General features: G+C 38.0%; 1 protein-coding gene across 5 annotated transcripts in view; it reads right to left on the minus strand.

The window, feature by feature from the left end:
• The window catches only part of GAK (cyclin G associated kinase), a 140,848-nt gene that overhangs the window by 37,925 nt on the left and 80,029 nt on the right, over positions 1-22,894 (minus strand). For all 5 annotated transcript variants that reach the window (XM_072619743.1, XM_072619746.1, XM_072619744.1 and 2 more), the window contains 4 exons: positions 16,178-16,372; positions 15,465-15,582; positions 10,659-10,738; positions 1,445-1,638 (listed from right to left, as the gene is read on the minus strand). In XM_072619743.1, coding sequence (XP_072475844.1) covers positions 1,445-1,638; positions 10,659-10,738; positions 15,465-15,582; positions 16,178-16,372 — 587 coding nt within the window. The remainder of the gene's footprint in view (positions 1-1,444; positions 1,639-10,658; positions 10,739-15,464; positions 15,583-16,177; positions 16,373-22,894) is intronic.

Here is a 22,894-nt window from a genome sequence, read left to right on the forward strand (position 1 = left end):
AAACAAAATCACCACAGAATTCCTTTATTATTAAATTTCCTTTATGCACTTAAAATATGATTCAGTGTAAAACTTTTTCAGGAATACCATTCCATGAAATAAGGATCCTTTAGTTGGACATATACACACATACCCTCTCTCTCTAAAATAACGTTACTTTACATATAGCCATTCTTCATAAGCGGACTTTAAACACAGGTACCTTAATAAATGCTTGCTAAATTGAAAAGAAAAAAAGTCTTAAAACCATGAATGTGAAAATAGCAAGGTTCAGTCAGTGAGCTCAATTAAAAGCTTATTTTTTTCCTAATCTATCTGATAGGTGATTATAACAAACAACTTTTCTCTTGGTAAGCTTTTAAAGAAAGGAGAGAAAATTAGCAATATGATGACTTTCTTCAAGTAGATTAAATGAGCACAGTCATGCTCTCTTTCCAGGAACTTCAGCAAGACTAATGCAACATGGAAATAACCCCCAAATCACTTGGAACTGGAATGGTTTCATGGGAATTCAGAAGTTCTCATGCAAAACAGTGATCACTTGACCTAGGAGAAGATGGCAAACTGTTCACCTCCTCCTTCTACTCTTCCCCTGCCTCCCAGCTCAATTCGCAACAGGGTGACTGATTTGAAAATAAAATATGAATACTGACTTGTATAATTGTTTTCTACTTTTCTAAAAAATGATGCTGAGATAAGTTATATCAAAACACATATAAAAACATCATTTTAATTTTTCTGTAGTAGAGAATTCCAAAATTAACTAGCTGGATGTTATTTTTCCACTTTACATGAAAACCTAAGAAAACTGTTACCAAACCAGTTTTGAATACACTATCCACCTACTCTGAAAACAGAAGAGGGATGAGAGAACAAATTTAATACAAACCAGTTATTCATCTAGACCAGCCTAGTTATAGAAAAACCAGGAAGTAAGAACAGTGGCAGCTCTAGGCCCCAATGTGGCTACTATAGGGAAGGAGAGAATAAAACAGTCACACATGAAAGATGATTCCTCACTATTTGCTGTCTTTTCTAGATCCAAGGCCTAATAAAAGGATCCTTGAGGACCTGTTCAGAAAGTTGCTGGACTATTTAGAAATAGGAAGACTTCTAGAATGGGCCTAATCTCAAAATGACACAACATTTCCAAAGTTCTTTGTGCTAGGTAGTCTGCTGATAGGTAGAGGTATGAGACCCTGAAATGGTCACTAACCTTAACCCTAAATATCTGCATGAGGTGTGCCAATAAGTGGAAGAGCACCAGTAAATTGATAAAGTCCAAATCATTCTGGAGGTTTCAATAAAAACCCATATGACTTCATAGAGAAAGTTAATAAGCACGGTTATCTTTGTTGAGGAGATAAGCATTCAAAAATATAATTCCTCTGCATATATAAGAAAACAAGATATGTGTTTCATCACTTCAAATAATCAGTTTTACCAAATTTAGACAAAATGTCTTGCTGTTCCTCTCGGCTGGAGAACAGAATTTTTGGATTCAGTCCCCTCATATTTAAGTTATCCCATGGTGGAGTCTCAAGACTTGGCCTGTCTCTAGGTTCCACTTCTACTTCAAGATTCACTTGAAATAAATCAGGGTATTTCTCTTGAATGTCACATGCATCCAGATCATACCTAAAAACATTAAGATAATAAGCACAAAATCAGAATTTTAGCTTCAAGAAACTTACCAATCAACTTAATATCACATTTATACTCAATAAATCTTTTAATCAAGAATGTGTGTTCCAAATAAGAGAAACACTTGCCCTGGCTTCCATTCTCTCTATTTAGATCAGATATTATTACCTTGGTTTCCATAAACTTTTTTTAAAAAATACAATGTAAATGGTTTCCTTTGTAATCCTACAGATTTTATTTTGTGCATTCAAAAGCATGATTCAAAAGGGGGGAGGGGAGTTAGAGGGGGGCCTGTAGGTTGAATCACCAGACTGCCAAAGAAGTCCATGACACAAAAAAGTTTAAGAATTTCCGATTTAGATAATCACTCCATTCTACATTAAAACTGCTTTCAAAAATGCATACAATTCTAAACATAATAAAGGGTTTGAAACCATACCCTACAGAAAGAAAATGTACCTCCTGTCAACGCAGAGGTAGGAGACTATGAATGTAAAATATTGCAAATACTGTAAACCATAGCTGATATACTGCAATGCAATGTTAGTTTTGCTTTCCACTCCCCCACCCTTTTGAAATTACTATTATAAGGAATAGAGAGAGACAGGAGAAAGACAGAGAAAGAGAGAAAGAGAAAGAGAGAGAGAGAGAGACAGAGAGAGAGAGAGAGAGAGAGAGAGAGAGAGAGAGAGAGAGAGAAAGAAAGAAAGAAAGAAAATATATTTAGAAATCAAAATTCTACAGCAGCAGAAGCCACAAAACGACAGAGTGAAAGAGATTTCCAGCTCAAGGCAGTCTGGAAGGCCAACAGGAAAGGTCTATCACACCAGGTGCAGAGTGGAGCGCAGCTCAATCTTGGCTGCCCCATGTCAAGGACAGGACTGGAGCAGGCTTCAAGGAGCCACTGGCAGCAGCTGCTGGTCTCAGATTCCTCAACTCACAAACGCCAAAGACAGTTTCAAGGGTCAGTGAGAAAGTTCTTTCACCTGAGTGAGAAGGGAACACAGCAATCTAGCCTCAGCCCCAGGCAGCAGCAGCTTCCATTGTTAGAGCCCTGCCCTAAAGATCCTGCAGGAACTGAGCAGCTGATCTGGATCTCAGCCCTGAGTGGCAGCCCTGGGGTGAGAAGGAGTACTGGCTGACATGGTGGAGGCTCCGGAGAAGGAATCCTCTTCACTGAACAGAGTGTAGGCCAGGAGATGAGTAAACTCCTCTCCCATGATTGTGCCACCATGGAGGAACTGAGAACTTACAGGTCCCTAGAGTATACCCTCTTGACAAAGAACTCACAAATCAAGTAACTGGCTATAAAAATGCCCAAAAAAGGGAAAAAGAATAAGACAAAGAAGGTTACTTTCTTGGTAAGCAGGTATTTTCTTCCATCCTTTCAGATGAGGAGGAACAATGCATACCATCAGATGAAGACCTAAAAGTCAAGGCTTCTGCAACCAAAATAAATATGCATGGTCTCAGGCCATGGAAGAGCTCAAGAAGAATTTTGAAAATCAAGTAAGAGAAGTAGAGCAAAAATTAGGAAGAGAAATGAGAGCAATGTAAGAAAACCATGAAAAGCAAGTCAACAGTTTGCTAAAGGAGACCCAAAAAATGCTGAAGAAAATAACACCTTTAAAAATACGCTAACTCAAATGGCAAAAGAGGCCCAAAAAGCCAATGAGGAGAAGAATGCTTTAAAAAGCAGAATTAACCAAATGGAAAAGGAGGTCCAAAAGCTCACTGAAGAAAATAGTTCTTTCAAAATTAGAATGGAACAGATGGAAACTAATGACTTCATGAAAAACCAAGAAATTATAAAACAAAACCAAAAGAATGAAAAAATAGAAGACAATGTGAAATACCTTATTGGAAAAACAACTGACCTGGAAAATAGATCCAGAAGAGACAATTTTAAAATTATGGGACTACCTGAAAGACATGATCAAAAAAGAGCCTAGACATCACCTTTCATGAAACTATCCAGGGAAACTGCTCTGATATTCTGGAACCAGAGGGCAAAATAAATATTAAAAGAATCCACCTATCCCCTCCTGAAAGAGATCCAAAAAAGAATTTCCTATTAAGGAAATACAATCAGGATAACACAGGATCTGGCAGCTTCTACATTAAGTGACTGAACGGCTTGGAATATGATATCCCAGAAGTCAAAGGAACTAGGACTAAAACCAAGAATCACCTACCCAGCAAAACTGAGTATAATACTTCAGGGAAAAAAAATGCTCATTCAATGAAATAGAGGACTTCCAAGCATTCTTGATGAAAAGATCAGAACTGAATAGAAAATTTGACTTTCAAACACAAGAATCAAGAGAAGCATGAAAAGGTAAACAGGAAAGAGAAATCACAAGGGACTTACTAAAGTTGAACTGTTTACATTCCTACATGAAAAGATAGTATTTGTAACTCTTGAGACTTTTCTCAGTATTTGGGTAGTTGGAGGGATTACACACACACACACACACACACACACACACACACACACACACACACACACACACAGAAAAAGAGAGACAGAGAGCAGAGGGTGAGTTGAATAGGAAGGGATCATATCTAAAAAAATAAAATTAAGGGGTGAGAGAGGAATATATTGGGAAGAGAAAGGGAGAAATGGAATGGGGCAAATTATCTTTCATAAAAGAGGCAAGAAAAAGCTTTTTCAATGGAGGGGAAAAGGGGGAAAGTAAGAGGGGAAAAGGGGGAAAGTGAGAGGGAAAAAGTGAAGCTTACTCTTTTCACATTTGGCTTAAGGAAGGAATAACATGCTCACTCAATTTGGTATGAAAATCTATCTTACCCTATAGGAAAGTAGGGGAGGAAGGGGATAAGTGGGGTGGGGGGCATGATGGAAGGGAGGGCAAATGGGAGGAGGGAATAACTAGAAGTAAACACTTTTGGGGAGGGACAAGGTCAAAAGAGAGAATACAGTAAATAGGGGGCAGGATAGGACAGAGGGAAATATGTTAGTCTTACACAACATGACTATTATTGAAGTCTTTTGCAAAACTACATATATATATATAGCCTATACTGAATTGCTTGCCTTCTCAATGGGGTATGGGTGGGGAGGGAGGAAGGGAGAGAAGTTGGAACTCAAAAGTTGTAGGAACGAATGTTGAGAATTGTTTATGCATACAACTGGGAAATAACAAATACAGGTAATGGGGTATAGAAATCTGTCTTGCCCTACAAGAAATGAGAGAAGATGGGGACAAGGGAAAGGAGGGGTGTGATAGAAGAGAGAGCATATTGAGGGAAGGGGTAATCAGAATGCGAGGTGTTATGGGATGTGGGGAGGGGAGAGATGGAGAGAAAATCTGGAACTCAAAATTTTGTGGAAATGAATGTTGAACACTACAAATAAATAAATAAATAAAAATTTTAAAACTTTTTTAAAATTAAAATGGAGCAGATGGAAGCTAATGACTTTATTAGAAACCAAGAAATTACAAAACAAAACCAAAAGAATGAAAAAATAGAAGATGATGTGAAAAATGTCATTGGAAAAACAAGTGACCTGGAAAATAGATCCAGGAGAGACAATTTATAAATGAAAATTAAGTGTAAACAAAACAAACAAATAAAAACAACCACAGCAATGACCATGGTGATGTCATCCAAGTGTATACATGGGTCTAAAAATGCTGGTTGCCTAAGTGCCTAATCAAGTCTGCAGAGGTCCTTTTTTTAATTATTATTTTAACCTATTTAAACCTAAATACACAATAAGAAAAGAAAAAACATTATAAACTCAAATATAAAATAAGAAAAAAAGAAAAATTATAAACTTAAATACAAAATAAGAAAAAAAAAAGTATTGCTATGTGCACAGTAAAACGTAAGAGAAGATTCAAAATATACAGCAATAAATTTCCATTTCAAGACAGCCTTTATAACTACTACATTGTGTTCAGAGCTGTCCATCTTCCTCTGCTTCTTTTTGAGTTTTCTTTTATTCTCTGCTGTGCCCTTTTAACTTTGTTGTTCTCCCTACCTCTCCCTTTCTTCCAAGAAGGCTACAATTAAGTGTGAAGATAGACAGACAGATACACATACATACATATATGTATATATATATATATATATATATATACACACACATATATATATATAGACATGTATACACACATACATATACATCTACTTAAATATTTATAATCATATTCATTTACAAACATATACATTCATATGCATCAATGTAAGACTGTACTATGCTTGTCTATCCACTGTTTCTCTAAGGTGAATAACTTCTTTCTTCATTAGTCCAAATCTTTCCATATTTTTCTAAGTCCACCAACTCATCATTTTCTACACCACAACAATATTCCAACCAACCTTATACTATCTAGTTATTTTAAATAGTCTAAAACAATATTGATTAATATGGCCGACATATAATATAGTTTGTCTATTTTTCTCTTTTGACTAAATCCATTTTAGCTTTAACTTGGTTTGAGATCATGATTACTACCCATTTTTTTCCTATTAAGTTCAACTCCTGATCTTTATCTTATATTTGTATATATATCTCTTATTTCCTACCCCTCCTGACTCCTCTATTTTACTTCTACCCACTAGCTTGCCCTTCTATTACTTAACCTACTCACTTTCAAAGATATACTTCTCTTTAATTATTTCTTGCATTATTGTATCAAGACTCTTTTTTTATTGTTGCTTTCAGGTAGTCCAATTATTATTATGTTTCCTCTTTTTGAACTGTTCTCCAGATCAGTTGTTTTTCTTATGAGATGTTTCACATTCTATTCTACTTATTCATTCTTTATATTTTGTTTGATTATTTCTTGGTCTCTCATAAGTTCAGTGGCCAATTCTAATTTTCAAGGAGTCATTTTCTTCCTTAAGATTCTGGATGTCCTTTCCCAGGTAGTTAACTTTCTTTTCATAATCTTGTTTTCTTGGATGGTTCTTTTTTTTTAATTTTTCCTCAATCTCTCTCATTTGATTTTTAAAGTCTTTTTTTGAGTTCTATGAATTCTTTTTTCGCAGGTGACCATCTGATGTTACTCTCTGGGGTAGGAGAGGCTTTTTTTGCTTCAGCATCCTCCTCTGAAGACAAACCCTGGTCTTCTCTACTCCCATGGTAACTTTCTACAGTTGGGTTTTTTCTCATTTTTTTAAATTTCGAGCAACTCTTGTTCGAGCAACTCTAGTCCTAGAGCAGGGGAAATGGTTCCTCTGGCCTCAGGTCCTCTTTCATTTCTCCCCTCTAGCCTGAAACTAAAACCAAGAACTCCTCCCTCCTGTAAGTATCCACACAGCTGAACCGGATGTCCCTTTTCAGCAGAGGTTCCCTCAATCTTCCCCGTTCAGACGCTGGACGTGTCCAGGCACATGTCTGCAATTGTTTCAGGACACCTACTGCTATAGAGTGAATAGCATTAAAATAAAAATAATGGCTGACATTTATATGGTGCTTTAGACTTGCAAAAACCTTTATGTGTGTCCTCATTTGATCCTTCCAACAGCCCCATGAGGTATGTACTACACCTATTGTTATAATGCATTTTATAGATATGGAAATTAAGGTCCTGAAGGGTAAAGTGACCCACCCAAGGTCCCACAACTATGACTCCAGCAACACCAGAATTCAAATACTGGCCTTCAGACTCTAAGTCTAGTGCTCTGAAAGAATAATCTTAACACAGTTGTAAGCCTGAACATTTCACCAACCACCTGAGGAGTATTCATCAAATGTTCAAGTCTGAAATTTCCTTTATTTTTAGTTTTGCAGTCAGCCAACTGTCAATTATCTTAGCCAATTTCCAGGAAGCTGAGTAAAATAACACAAAACTGAAAGGAGCCCCAAATCACCTGACTTTGGAATTTTTTTGTGGGAAGTAAGAAGCTATCAAGTAAAACAAGAAAGATCAATAATGATTTGGCCCAGGAGAAGCTGGAAAGCTGCCTACCTGCTCCTTCTACTCTTCCCCTGCCTCCCAGCAAAACTCCTGACATTTTGACTGAGTGAAAAGCATAATCTCACCACCACAGCAAAGCACTAATATAGGAAAACCTGCCTTTCCTAAATCTGCTGCCCACTTCACACCTTCACTGGAACAACCTAGCTCCTTAAGTATTCTCATTTCAAAGATCTTTCTGGGCAATATAATTTATGTGAAAGTATGTTGGAAACCATAAAAATATAAGAAATTATGTTAGAGAGCCAGAGATTGTAATGATGTCAACAAACTTGGACAGAATAAGTGACAGGATCAACAGCAATTCCAAAGTGAGAATGCATGTAAAATGTCAGTGCTAGAAGGGCCATGAGGAAGTCTCTAATCTTCACCCTTCACCCTCTATTTTACACATGAAGAAATCAAGGCCACTGGTTTCTGCTTATGAACCACCCAAAAGGGTGACTCATAAGTGGAGAGCTGACAAGTTTTCTGTGGAAGGTTCAAAGACCATTTTATGAAAAGTTTAAAATTCATTTGTAAATCAGGAAGAGGAGATAGGTAGAAAGGCAAGAGAAAGGGACAGAGAATAAAAGAATGCAGAAAGGAAGAAAGCAAAATAATATACAGACGAACATAAATTTGAATAAATTTGAGGGAGATTCTAATGAAATTAAAGAATCTCTGATGTTGGGGTCCTGATAGGCAAAGTTTCCAGGAAGCTCACTCCGCTCCAGCAGTTCTAGAAGAAAATGGCCTAAGATCTTCAGCATCACTCATCCCAGGGGTGGAGACAGCCTTTCCCTTCCCTCTCCTCCTCCTACAGCCCCCACAGAGATTCCTTCGAGGAGCAGCCCTCAGCCTCTGAGCTGCCAAGGTGGGCAGGAGCTTGTCCTCAGCCCACACAGATGATGAGGGAACAATGAAAGTCTTATGAGCTGGGGGCACTCATCAGTGAGCCCCAGCAGTACCCAGGACATTAGCATGTAGCAATCCAGAGGTTTTCTTCCTTACACTCAGCCACTGGTTGGAACAGTAATCAAAGCAGAGAGTCAGCCTTAGAATGGCAAAGCTAAAGGGACCTCCAGAATCACCTCGCCCAAATTCTTTCACCATGTGAAGATCAGAACTGATACAAGCACCAGCCAAGATGCTGTATCTTGACATCAGTAGCTCTGAGTCCTCTGAGAATATTGCTCTAACGCATGGCAAATGGCCAGTGTGCTGGACTCGGAAACACCCAGCAAAGCCTATGGGCACTGCCTCTTGAGGGGGTGAATATCTTTTGGAAGAGAAAGATTGTACAACATCTGCACACAAGTCCTTATATGAGTGTTTGTCACAGACACCCTTCCTCCATTACAATAATACAGAATAAGAGCAGGAGCCTTAGACAGCTTAGAGACATGCTAACTACAGCTGAATGGCTGCAACAGCGTCTTTATTTACTAAAGTCAGCATATTCTCTATATAAATGCCATGAAATGGTGGCAAAGCATACTTTGCATCACTGCAAATGCCACCCAAGCAGCTTCTGAATTTAAGACACAAAGGAGAGCTATGCAGCAACTAATAACAGAATGTAAATTCAACAGTGATCATACACAGTGATTGAGGGATGAAATGTTTTATATGAAGAATTTCATTTATTCTTCCCACAGTTATTGTCTCCATTTTACTAATGAGGAAAATGAGCCCCAGAAAAGGTGTGATGTGCCCAAGGTCACAGAGCTAAGAAGTGAGAGAGTGAGGATTTGAATTCAAGTCTTTCAGCTTCATGTTTGATACTCTTGCCACTATAGATCCCAGTAGCTTGAAGAAGAAGGAATATTGTATTTTAAAACTTTGGATCCTAAATATCTAGCACAAATTCTTGCACTAAGTAGATACTTTAAAATTTTAATTTATGAAATGAAAACTAGATCAGGATTCACTAGCTAAAATTCTCACTCATAAGCCCCACATTTAAATATATGCTACTGAATTAAAAGAATGAAATTCTTTTTGGATTTTAAGTAATTTTATTGGTATGGAGTATTTCAAAGTCCCTTAATCAATCAACTGATCCCTCAGTAACTCTTGTTGACAACACACCCAATACTTATGCTGAAATCCAGTTTTATCTGGAGCTTGTTTTGTCCAAATTCTTCATTTTTTTTCATGTGCATTATTACTGCTTCTTCCTACTTCCCAATCATACAAATAAAAGAATATGTGTAAACTGCTCTGCAAGCCTTAACGCACTGTGTGAAAGGGAGCTGATACTGGCCCTCCCTGAACCCGCATATCTAGCTCAGCCTCTTTCTTCAGCATCATCACAGTCAGCGCAGTTCTCTCCTCTGATTTCTGCACACGAGAGCAAAGGAAGGTTTGCCACTCTTTGGTCAGTCTCACAACTAGCAGTTCATCTAAGATGGCAACAACATGAGATCTGACATTACATGCAGGGCAGTTACTCATTTAAAAATGTAAAACAACCAAGTAAAAAAAAAAAAAGTACAGAATGAATACCGACTACCACAGCCACAGAGATAACTTTAAAAGGAAAAAAAAGGAAATTTTAAAAGAAAGAGACTAAGGAAACATTAGACTAAAAAAAGTGAAAAGGGTCAATGTGAAAAAAGATGTGATAGAAATAGGAAATATAAAGGTTGAGAAATCTGGTGCAAAAAATTTATCAAAAACAGTAAATAGTCTATTCTAGTTATGCTACATCATTGGTTGGTAGAAGGAGTAAAGAATCTGAGTAGATTGGTAAAAGCTGAGGAAAGAATTAGCACAAGTAGTTCTCATCTGTTAGTGATAGTCAGTGATGACAGCTGGACTACAACAGCTGGACTACAATCCGTCTTGTGACTCTTAGGCACACAACATACTTGACCAAACTCAGCAATGTGCGGTTCTTAGTTTTCCCTCTAATTGTATATTACTGTTATTTTATATTGCAAAGAAAAAGTCCTTGGAATTTTAAATTTCATTCATGCAATATTTTCAAACATTTTCTCCTTCCTAATCTAGACAGCCTACCTAACCTCACCCAGAACAAGATCATCCCCAAACCCACCATGTCCAATATTAACCTACTTGGCAAACTTCACAGTTGTAGCATTTCGGGGCACAAAGCCTGTGTGGCACTGAATCTGAAACATCTTCATTGAAGCCATCTGGGAATGACAAACAAAGATTGTTTATGAACCTAATGAAAATCCCATGTTTTCAGTCCCACAAGCTACCATCCGTTCTGTGTCTCTGCTGTGGCACTGTAGTTTTGAAAATATTCCAAATAGTGGCTGATGTGTAAGCTAAAATATTTTCATTTACACTATTTAACTTTGAAAAATAATTGTCATATTTTTTCTAATGTTAAATTAAAATTTACTTATAATCTCTGTCATGCATGTTTAAAAGACAAAGGATCTCATAAGCACAATTCCCACAGCATAGACTCATAAGAAAAGCAAATATGGCATCTGCTACCGGCAAAACTTGGCAGAAAGCAAGGACACAATTAGCATTCCAAATATATGAACTGGTCACTCAATCAGTGGCCAATAATTTGACCAAAGCATCAATCAGTTCACCACCCATTCTCTGAGGCTCCAAGAGTTCTCAGGACATCCTTTATCAAGTCACTGGTCACTATTTCCCACCCCACCACAGTGGGGCTAACCATCACATTACTTTAGGGTCTCTCTTCTCCAACACCATTTTCAGCTCCTCTAACTACTTGAAACAGAAACAAAAGGTAACTTTCATATCACAGTCAATTCTAGTAAAAGAGAACTATGAGTTTATTCCTCATTTGGATTCCACACAACTCTGGTGATTTCACCTCACCAGCACTAGAAGAAATCCCTCTAGAAGTCAGCAAATACAAAGTGAAGTACTGCTTGCTAACTCCAAACAATTATGTGTTGATGTACACTAAAGACCAGGAAACAAAGGAATTAAAAAATAATGGCACTGACCCAGAACATTAAAATTTACAAAAGATGGTAGGCGATCTTTGAGCCTTAAAACCACCTTGTGAGGCAGGGACTACTAGTGTTGCTGTCATTTTGGAGACGAGGCATCCAAGGCTCAGAGACTGAGCTAATTGCCTTGACCAGAGATAATAACTGTCGGAAGCTGGACTTGAATCTATATCTTCCTAGCCACAGGTCTAGCACTCTAGCCACTAAGCCAATCTCTGTACTAGCAGTTCTAATTCAACATCTTCTAAAGCTGACCAAAGCTATATGGTTCCTTTATATCTTGCCACCTATAAAACTCTCAAAGCCAAGGACTCATAATTATTCAGCTGTTCCCAATGATTTAAAAGTGTCCTCCTTGATTATGCATATTTATTACAAGGGGTTTTGTTCAATTTAAAATTTTAAATAAAAAACTGAGGCAATCTGCAAGGCTGGGATGACCACTTCCATCAATGGTGTCTCCAAATAGCTACAAGTACTTTTGGTGAAGGGAAGCACACACAGTCTTAAATATCATCCATAATCCAACAAAAGCCTAATTAATTCCATGAAAGCCTGCCAGAAAATAAGGGGAATTTTATCCCAGAATATTTGGAGTTGCAGAAATGACCCAAGTGTTCAGGTACCTAGGGGCTTTTTACATTTAAAAATCTCAGACCTGACTGATATTAAATGAAAGGTCAAACACGAATGGACCTATTCCATTTCAGGTTACTAAACGGTGCTCAGTTAAGACTCTAGCATTTACTGCATCAGTAACTCCCAACTCGAGAGTGCTTTAAGAATCACAAAGTTCTTTTCTCATAACAACCTCCTATCTACCCGGCCGATCAGCTTGTCTACATATATTGGTTTGCCTGTTCTCTCCCCATCAGAGTGCGAATTCCTAGAGGGCAAGATCAACCTTTACCTCTCTTTACACCTAAAATGCTTGGTACACAGCACATACTTAACAAATGCTTGTTTGACTAAGAACATAGTGCCTACCCTCAGGTAGCTTACATTCTAATGCAGAAGACAACATAAAACTAGGCAGATAGAGATTTATAGAGAACAGATTGAAAGCAATCACTCTCAGAGGGCAAAGCAGTATTAGGAACTGGGGAAAAGAGAAAGGACTCCTGAAGAAAGTGGGATTGGATCCAAGTCTTGAGGAAAGTCAGAGAAATTAAAAAGTGACAGTGAGGGGTAAAGAATGGCAGAGAGAGGAGAACCATAAGGCTGAGAAACCAATTGGGAAGCTAGCGCAACAGACCACTCAAGAAGTGATGAGGGTGGAGGCTGAGTAAATGAAGAGAAGGGGGCACATATGAGACACTGTGAAGATCAAAATGACACATTTTGGCAACAAACTGTGAGGCAAGTTTGAGTGAGTAGTCGAAGATGAGGCCAGATTGACTGGGAGAATGGCAGGACCCCAGACAAGGAGAAATTCAGAAGACAGGAGAAAGAAAAAGATGAGTTCAGCGGAGGGCATGGGGAATATGAGATGCGTGCAAGACATCAAGTTGGAAATGTCTATAAAGCAGTTGGGGATGTGAGTCTAGAACAAAGGACACAGGAAAAAGACTAGGGCTAAAAAAATCAATCAAGGAATCATCTGCACAGGAATGTAATAAACTCAAGGGTAGCTGAGATGCCCAAGCAAGAGGGTACAAAACAGGTGTCACCCTCTCTTCCTCCTTTTCCCAGCAGTCTGGTAAGACCTATGGACACCCTTTCAGAAAAATATTTTTAAATGCATAACATAAAATTCACAGGATTACAAAGGAAGGCAATTATACTGAAAGTTATCGATTTTTCTTTAAAGTTCATAGAAAGGAGTGAAGGAGGAGACAGTGGGAAACAAATGTCTAAATGACGTGACATGTAGACCGTATGCCTTCTTGGGGAGGGAGGAGGAAAAATTTAGAATTCAAAATCATATAAAAGTGAATATGGAACACTAAAAATTAAAGTAAAAACAATGAAAATATAAAACTCTTTAAAAATTGATGTGATATGAGCAAGAAGAAAGAAAGTAGCAAACAGTCTCAGTTTGTTTGTGAAGTATAAGGACAGACCCTCAGGCTAAGCAGATAGGGAGAGGAGGTGCCATGGGTAGCTTGAGGAAAGGTCAAGAGGTATATAGCACAGTTGCCATGGGGAGTGGATGATCAACTCAACTGGGGAAATAAAGATTGTCTGCCTTGTTGTCTGGCTAACATTTGTAGGGCATCCCAATAGCTCAGTTTTGTAATCTTCCCCAGATCCCCACAGCAACACATGAAGAGAAGTGTGGAAGAGACAGGGAAGGGGCAAGGCTCAGTAAATGGGACCAGACAAAGGACCTGAGGGCAAGGTAATGGAGAGGGAAGGGCCATGAAGAGCTGAGCTGGCTAACTAAGGGGTCAGAATGACTTCATTATGCTTCCCAAGGAGTGTTCCATACCTACCTAAAGCCCTACATTAGGATGGCCTAGCACTGAGTTAAGCCATGGTATAGGCCTACTGCTTAGGATAGGGCCTTACACATTATATATGCTCAGAAACCATATAGGTTAAATGAACCAAAGAATCATGTGGTATTCTGTACAACTTGCTGATATAGAAATCCTCTAGGGTATGCTACTACCAGTGCATAGAGAGCTGGGCCTGGAGTCAGGAAGACCTGAGTTCAAATTCATCCTCAGACACTTAATAACTAACTCTGGTCAAGTCACTTAATCTGACTGCCTCAGCTTCCTCATCTGTAAAAATGGGGGCAATAAAAGAATCTGACTCTTGTGAGGATAAAATGAGAAAACATTTGTAAAACACTTTACAAACTTCACAGCACTATATACATACTATTACTGTTCTTATCTCTATATGACAATTACCCTAATTTAGGCCCTATCACCTCCTCACCGGACTATTAAAATAACTTTTTAATTTGTCTTCCTAGCTGAAATCACTACCTCTCCAAACCATTTATTTTATAAACAGTTGCCAAATCAATATTCTAAGAGATAGAAATGATCATGTCACTTCCCTATTCAAAACTTTTAATGGCTCCCTACTGCATGTAGGATAAAATACAAACTCTTCACCCTGACATTCACAGTTCTCCACAATCAAGCTGCCAATATGTCTTTACAGATTAATTTCCTATTTCTCTGCCTCTTCATACACTCTATGTTTAAGCCAAAGTGGCCTCTGTTTCCCAAAGGTCTTATCTCTCAGTCTGCAAAGGCCTTGATGGCACTCCCTTCTCACTGCCCCATTAGAACTCTTAGGTTCTTTCAGGGCTTACTTCAGGTACCAGTGCGTAAGTGAAGCCTTTCCTGAACCATCCTCCACCCCACTCTGCACCCCCAATTCTTAGTGCATTCTCTTTCTAAATTGCCTTGTATTTACTAAGCAGCATACATGTGGTAAGCTGCCCCAGCATACAATGTTTCACTTTCATCTTGGTCTCCTCAGTGTCTTACACAATGCGTGGCACACGGTGGGCACTAAAAAATTTTCAAATTGAACTGAATTTTCAGTGTTCTCAAGTTACTTCATTTAAGGGTCTCCCCAACTACACAATTATCTATTTTTATTCTTTAAATAATGTCTGGCACAAGATAAGAGTAGGCCTGGAGTCAGAAAGAGCCTTCAAGCCTCAGACACTTAGTAGCTGTGTGACCCTGGGCAAGTCACTTCACCCTGTTTGCTTCTGTTTTCTCTTCTGTAGAATGAGCTGGAGAAGGAAATGGCAAACCACTCCAGTGTCTTTGCCAAGAAAACCCCTCGACAACCAAGAGCAATGTCTAATAGCACAGGTGTTCAGAACTCACGTAATGATATTAAACTCTCTGAGAAGAGCCAGCCACTGCTAACAGATACAACAGAAAAAGTGAGTGATCAACACACCAAGTAACAGAAGAGAGAAGGTTTCCTAAGTTATTACCTTAGCTTGCAATCTTCCTCCTAGTGTTGATCTTGCATGATAAATTACTATGAGTACATCACCTTGGACTGTTATGCCCAATGGAATTACTGCTTTTCCATCCTCAATTTTAAAATCCCTAAATAACAGAAATAAAGATAAATTATTTACATAAGTTTATTTCACATAAAAATAAACCCTTGCCATACTTAGAATCCCCATCTTGAAGTCAAGCTTATAGTCTAACCAAAATAATCATACTCAAAGACATGAGAAATGCTCTTCCTAAAGATATTAAGATTTTTCTAAAATGAAAAATTCATAAAATCACCAATCTTCTTAACTGATGGATTTTGATATGTTGGGGAGAAAATTTTCCAGAAATATTTTCTTTTTTCTACAAGAAGCTGCTTTCCACAAAATTTAAGTAGTTGATATGAATGAATGACTGCAAAATAGCAATTGTTTGAGGACTCCGAATTTCCTAACCCCTGGCTAATTTCTGATTTCATTTCATTCTGCATAACTACACCCTCTATAATCAAATCCCAAGGGGTTTTGCTTATTTAGATACACTACACTTCCATCAGAATGGTCTAGTCATCTTACAAATTTTCAATGAGTATCAGACACAGAAGTAATTCTAATAACAAACTGACAGGTCCTGCACCACAGAATTACCAACACACAAATGTTAACAAAGGAGTACAAGAGATGTACTATTCTGAACTTACTTCATTTTATCATACTCCTGAGATGTAGTGGTCACGCGTTCATCTCCCACATAGACTTCACAAAAGGGTCTACAGCCATTTCTCTGCTTGCTGAACAGGGGCACTGGTGTCATCACAACTGCTTTAATAAGGATTGGTTTACTATGAGGGATAATAGGTTCTTCTGCCATCATGTCACACATGTACTCTATATACCTATAAAACCAAAGAGCAACAAACATAGAGCCAATTTTGTGGAGCAGGGATACAAAGTTTACAGAGCAAAGCTTACTACAACATAGTCATTTAGCTCAAACTATATGCATAAAAATTCATTAAAGCAGTTACTTCAAGAAAAAAGTCCCACTCCCATCATTTCAAACATAGGAGGGAAAAAAAATCTATCATCATTGTTGATTCTGAGACAGAGCCTGCAAAGCAACAAAACCAATTCCACTACCGGAGATAAAGTTAGTCCTGGATGGGTGATCACTGTCCTATGAAATGGTAGGTGAATGGGGGGAGACACAGGAACAGACACACAGACAGACAGGGAGGCTAGGGAAGAAAGAGAATGCTTTCACACTGGCTTTTTGCAGTCTGGAAGTGTTTTCAAAACCATAACCTGTAACAACTAAGGGAAGTGAAACTTACTGACAAGCTGTGGTCAACCAATATACACTAAGGAGTTGTTAGAGCCTTGGCACTACAGGAGGAGGAGTTCACAGTCTAGTTGGGAATATAACACAAATACATATCAAGAATTATCTCATAACAAAAGGCCAGCATGTGCTAAATACAAAAGAAACCAAGATAACGAGTGCTAAAGGAGTTCAGGAGAGAGACCTCCCTTGGCTATACATAAGTATTTTGTGAAGAATGAGGTTTATCAGGTTACCCAAATCACCTGAAACATTGTCACAGATTAAAGGGAAGTTAATATCAGTATTTCTGCTTTGACAGGGCTTCTCATTCTGTACCAAATGACAACCTGATCCACTAAGCTGGAGCCAGAAACACATGGGTTTGAATCCTGTCTCAGACACTAGCTATGTGACTCAACACATTACTTAACCTCCTAGGGCCGGGCTCTTCACCTGTACAGGGCAGACACTAACAGTATCTACCTCACAGTAGTTGTCATCAAATGAGAGAATAGATAGAAAGCACCTGACAAAACTTAAAATGCTAGTTAAATACTGCCTATTATAATCAAAATCTGTAACAACAATGTGGAAGAGTTGTATGCAGGTATAAAATTTTATGTTCCCTATTTTTTAAAGAATGTAGAGTGTATGCATTTGTATTCTAGACACACAGTACAGATGGACAGGGGAGGCCCAGGGCAGATTAGGAAGAAAGAGCACATCTGAAAACTGGGGCAATGTTTCCAATGGTTCTAAGACATACGGATAGTGACAGAGCTCCTAATTTAATTAATATGCAGAGCTCCTGGTAAAAAAACTTCCTCTGCTAATACAGATCAGCAACTTCTCTCCAACTTGAAGTCTTAAAAAATTGCTCAGGGCATTGAGACTTTAAGTCACTTGCCCAGGGTCTCCTAGCCAGTATGTGCCAGACGCAGGGCTTAAACCCAGGTCTTCTGGCCAGCTCTCTCCTTCTTCCCTGATAGTCAATCTGTTGCTAAGGCCTATCAATTTCACCTTTACAATACCTCTCAAATACCCTCCTTTCTCTCCTCTGACATTGTCACCACCTTGGTCCAAGCTCTTCTCACCAGTAGATTTGCCTCTTTCATGGCTCTGCCCACTCCAATCTATCCTTCATTCAGCCACCAAAGTCATTTTCCTAAAGCACAGTCTCACAATGAATGTCATCCTCTACTCAATAAATTACAGAGCTTCTCACTAGCCTTCAGGATCAAATATAAAATCCTGCCTATTGCTCAAAGCACTTCTTAATCTAGTCATTCACTCTTCCCCAACCTTTCCAGTCTTCTTACATCTTCATTCCCTGATCCAATGACACCAGTCTCTGGGCTGTTTCATGAACAAGACTCCATCTCTCAGCTCCAGGCAACTTCTTTGGCTGCACCCAGGTCTAGAATACTCCCCTTCCTCATCTCTCCCTCTTGACTTCCCTGGATGCCTTCAAATCCCAGCTACAATCCCACCTTCTACAGGAAGACTTCCCCAATACCTCTCAATTCCAGTATCTTCCTTCTGTTGAATTATTTCCTACTTATTGTACAGAACTCAACTGCACCTATTTGTTAGCTTATTGTCTCCCAAATTAGCTCCTGAAGAGCTGAGACTTGTTTGGTTTTCTGCTTTTCTTTGTACCTCCAGGATGCATGAGTTGTGATCTGCACCAACAGGGGGACTGTCTCTATCAAAGAGATCATGATCTTTCAAAGAAGCTGAATCAACTACAATTATTTCAATGAATAGATCAGTACAGTCACAAGAAGAAGAAGTAATAGCTGGCAATCTTTTTAGTTAATGTTGGGATGAACAAGTTCATTTACTGCAAAAGTAATTAAATATAAAATAAAACTAAAACTAAAAGGTCATGGAAAAACTGTAGAAAGTCAACAAAATAATTTACAAGGCAAGAAAATAATAAATCTAATGTTAGAAGATGCCAGAGGCAATCTAGTCCAACATCTGCATTTTACAGACAAGGAAACTAAAGTAAATGATTTTCTCAAGATCACACGGGTAGGAAAACAGGGGTTTGAACCCAGGTTTTTTCCATTATACTACACAGCTTCCAGGAATATGGGGTTTCTAAAGACAAGGGACTTTTTAGCCAAGCAAGAGAGGTCTTGATATTGTCAATATTTTTTCTAAAGCTACTAGGAGAAGTTCATTTTTTTTTTCAGCTCCAAGAAAAATGAATAAAAGAGTCTAGCCATACAACCACAGCAACAGGAAACCCAGCGAGGTTAAAGGAAAGACTTCTTAACTTTACAAGCTGTGCACACTGGGGGCTCTGACAGGAGGCTGGGGAATGTTTACATCCGGAGATGCCCAAAGGCCACAGTAGAGTTATCAACCTGACTCAAGGGAAGGGTTACAGCAGACAATCTCTTAAACCCCTTTCCAGAGGTCAGGCAACCACTTGTCTGGGATCTAGTAGATGGGATTCAGAATTTAGGATATATTCAGATAATCTCCTGGGCATATTTAATTATTAGATTCTTAGCCAGTCATTAAGGCTCAGACATGGATATATTACAGCACATTTTAAATAGCAAGCTAGCATGTCCCTAAACAAAGACAGAAAGGGAAAATGAAAAATGTGTGTGATCAGTGTAAGGAGGAGGGTATGGAAGTGACGAAGGCAGTAATTATACTCTCTGATCCGGGTGCTACCATGACTATGCATGTCAGAAATTCCAGAGCTCATAATAATCATGACAGGATGGAAACAAATTAATAATCATCCCTTAATAAAGAATACAAGTCATATCCCAACTGATAAATGGTCAAAGGATATGAAGAGGCAGTTTTCAGAGAAAAAAATTAAAGCTATCTCCAGTCACATGAAAAAATGCTCTAAATGACTATTGATTACAGAAATGCAAACCAAAACAACTCTGAGACCACATCACACCTATCAGATTGGCTAACATGACAAAATAGGAAAATGATAAATGCTAAAGATGTGGGAAAATTGGAACTAATGCATTGTTGATGGAGTTGTAAACTAATCCAACCATTCTGGAGAGCAATTTGGAACTATGTCCAAAGGGCTATAAAAATTTGCATACCCTTTGCCAACAATAACACTTCTCAGGCTGTATCCCAAAGAGATCACACAAACAGGAAAAGGACCTACATGTACAAAAATATTTATTAGCTGCTCTTTTTGCAGTGACCAAGAATTGGAAATTGAGGAGATGCCCATCAACTGGGGAATGGCTGAACAAGTTGTGGTATATAAATGTAATGGAATACTACTATGCTACAAAAAAATGGTTATTTTTTTAACAGGGACAATTTGTATTTAACTTTGGTCAGGATATAGAGTATATAGAGAGGAATAAAATAACAAAATTGGCACCAGATTATGAACAGGTTTGAATGCCAGGTTAAGGACTCTGAATTTTACTAAGGAAATCAACAAATATAATTTAGAGTAGAGGAATAAAATGACTAGAATATTATGACTACGCAGAAGAAAGATCAATCTTAGTCAGTACCAAGCAGACTGCAAGAAGAATATAGAAGCAGAAGGACCTGTTTTTTGAAATTTCATTTTATTATTATTATTTTTTAATGTTTTACAATCACTGCCATAAAATTAAGATTTTATCCCCCCACCCACACCTACCCCCCTCTACCCCCCTCCCTCCCCACGACCTCATACAAATCTGTATAGGTTCTACATATACTTTCCTATTGAGTACATTTTCACTATAGTCATGCTATGTAGTCGAACTAAAATAAATGGAAGAAATCATATAACAAATCAAAACATGATACACAAAAACACGCACACACACTAACATGATCTGCTACATTCTGCGAATGACTTCCATATTTTTCTCTGAGTGTGGAAGGCATTTTGCCTTGAGAACCACCATTGGGATTTATTTTTTTTTAAGAAGTTCTTGCGTTATTACGAAATTCCAAGTCTACCAGAAAAAACACTCGCTGTGCACAAAAATTCTCCTGGTTCTGCTCCTTTCACTCAGCATCAGATCATATAAGTCCTTCCAGGCCTCTCTGAAGTCTTCTTGTTCATCATTTCTTACGGCACAATAGTACTCCATTACATTCATATACCATAATTTATTCAGCCATTCCCCAATTGATGGACATCCCCATTGACTTCCAGTTTTTGGCAACTACAAAGAGTGCTGCTATAAATATTTTTGTACATGTGGGATCCTTTCCCATTTTTATGATCTCTTGGGGATACAGTCCTAGTAGCGATATTGCTGGGTCAAAGGGTATGTACATTTTTGTAGCCCTTTGGGCATAGTTCCAAATTGCTCTCCAGAATGGTTGGATGCGCTCGCAGCTCCACCAACAATGAATTAGTGTTCCAATTCTCCCACATTCTCTCTAGCATTTATCATTTTCTTGTTCTGTCATGTTTGCCAATCTTATAGGTGTGATGTGGTACCTCAGTTATTTTGATTTGCATTTCTCTAATCAAAAGTGATTTAGAGCATTTTTTCATATGATTATAGATATCTTTAATTTCTTCTTCCGAAAATTGCCTGTTCATATCCTTTGACCATTTATCAATTGGGGAATGACTTGTATGATTATACATTTGAGTCAGTTCTCTATATATTCTGGAAATGAGGCCTTTATCCCCGAGCTTAGCTGTAAAAATTCTTTCCCAATTTACTACATCCCTCTGAATTTTGGTTGCACTGGGTTTGGTTGTGCAAAAACTTCTCAGTTTAATGTAATCAAAATTATCCATTTTGTATTTCATAATGCTTTCTATCTCTTCTTTAGTAAAAAATTCTTCCCTTCTCCATAAATCTGATAAATACACTATTTCTTGCTTCTCCAGTTTATTCATGGTAACAAACTTTATACCTAAATCATGTACCCATTTGGACTTTATTCTTGTGTACGGTGTCAGGCATGGGTCTATGCCTAATTTCCGCCACACTGTTATCCAGTTTTCCCAGCAATTTTTGTCAAACAGTGAGTTCTTATGCCAGAAGCTGGGGTCCTTGGGTTTATCAAACAGGAGGTTGCTATATTCCTTGTCTACTGTGTCTTGAGTGCCAAGTCTATTCCACTTGTCTACCTCTCTGTTTCTTAGCCAATACCAAGTAGATTTGATAATTGCTGCTTTATAGTACAATTTGAGGTCTGGTAGCGCTAGGCCACCTTCCCAAGCATTTCTTTTCATTAGTCCCTTTGATATTCTGGACCTTTTGTTCTTCCAAATGAATTTTTTTATTATTTTATCCAGCTCTAGAAAATAATTATCTGATAGTTTAATTGGTATGGCACTAAATAAGCAAATTAATTTAGGTAGAATTGTCATTTTTATTATATTAGCACGGCCCACCCATGAGCAACTGACGTTTTCCCACTTACTTAAATCTGACTTTATTTGTGCAAAAAGTGTCTTGTAATTGTGTTCATATAATCCCTGGGTTTGTTTTGGCAGGTAAACTCCTAAGTATTTTATAGTGTCTACCCTAGCTTTAAATGGGATTTCTCTTTCTATCTCTTGCTGTTGGACTTCGTTGCTAATACATAGGAATGCAGAAGATTTGTGTGGGTTTATTTTGTAACCTGCGATTTTGCAAAAGTTGTTTATTATTTCAAGTAGTTTTTTACTTGAATTTCTGGGATTCTCTAAGTAAATCATCATATCATCTGCAAAGAGTGATAACTTAGTTTCTTCTTTGGCTATTATTATTCCTTCAACATCTTTATCTTGTCTAATTGCTACAGCTAACATTTCTAGTACCATATTGAATAACAGTGGTGATAATGAACATCCTTGTTTCACCCCTGAACTTACTGGGAATGCATCTAGCTTATCCCCATTGCATATAATGCTTGCTGAAGGTTTTAGATAGATACTGCTTATTATTTTATGGAAAGTTCCCTTTATTCCTATGTTCTCCAGTGTTTTTAATAGGAATGGGTGTTGTATTTTGTCAAAAGCTTTTTCTGCATCTATTGAGATAATCATGTGGTTTTTGTTGGCTTTGTTGTTGATGTGATCGATAATGCTGATAGTTTTCCTAATATTGAACCAGCCCTGCATTTCTGGTATGAATCCTAC

The sequence above is a fragment of the Notamacropus eugenii genome, chromosome 6, assembly GCF_028372415.1.
Source record: "Notamacropus eugenii isolate mMacEug1 chromosome 6, mMacEug1.pri_v2, whole genome shotgun sequence".
In the NCBI taxonomy this organism is placed as follows: domain Eukaryota; kingdom Metazoa; phylum Chordata; class Mammalia; order Diprotodontia; family Macropodidae; genus Notamacropus; species Notamacropus eugenii.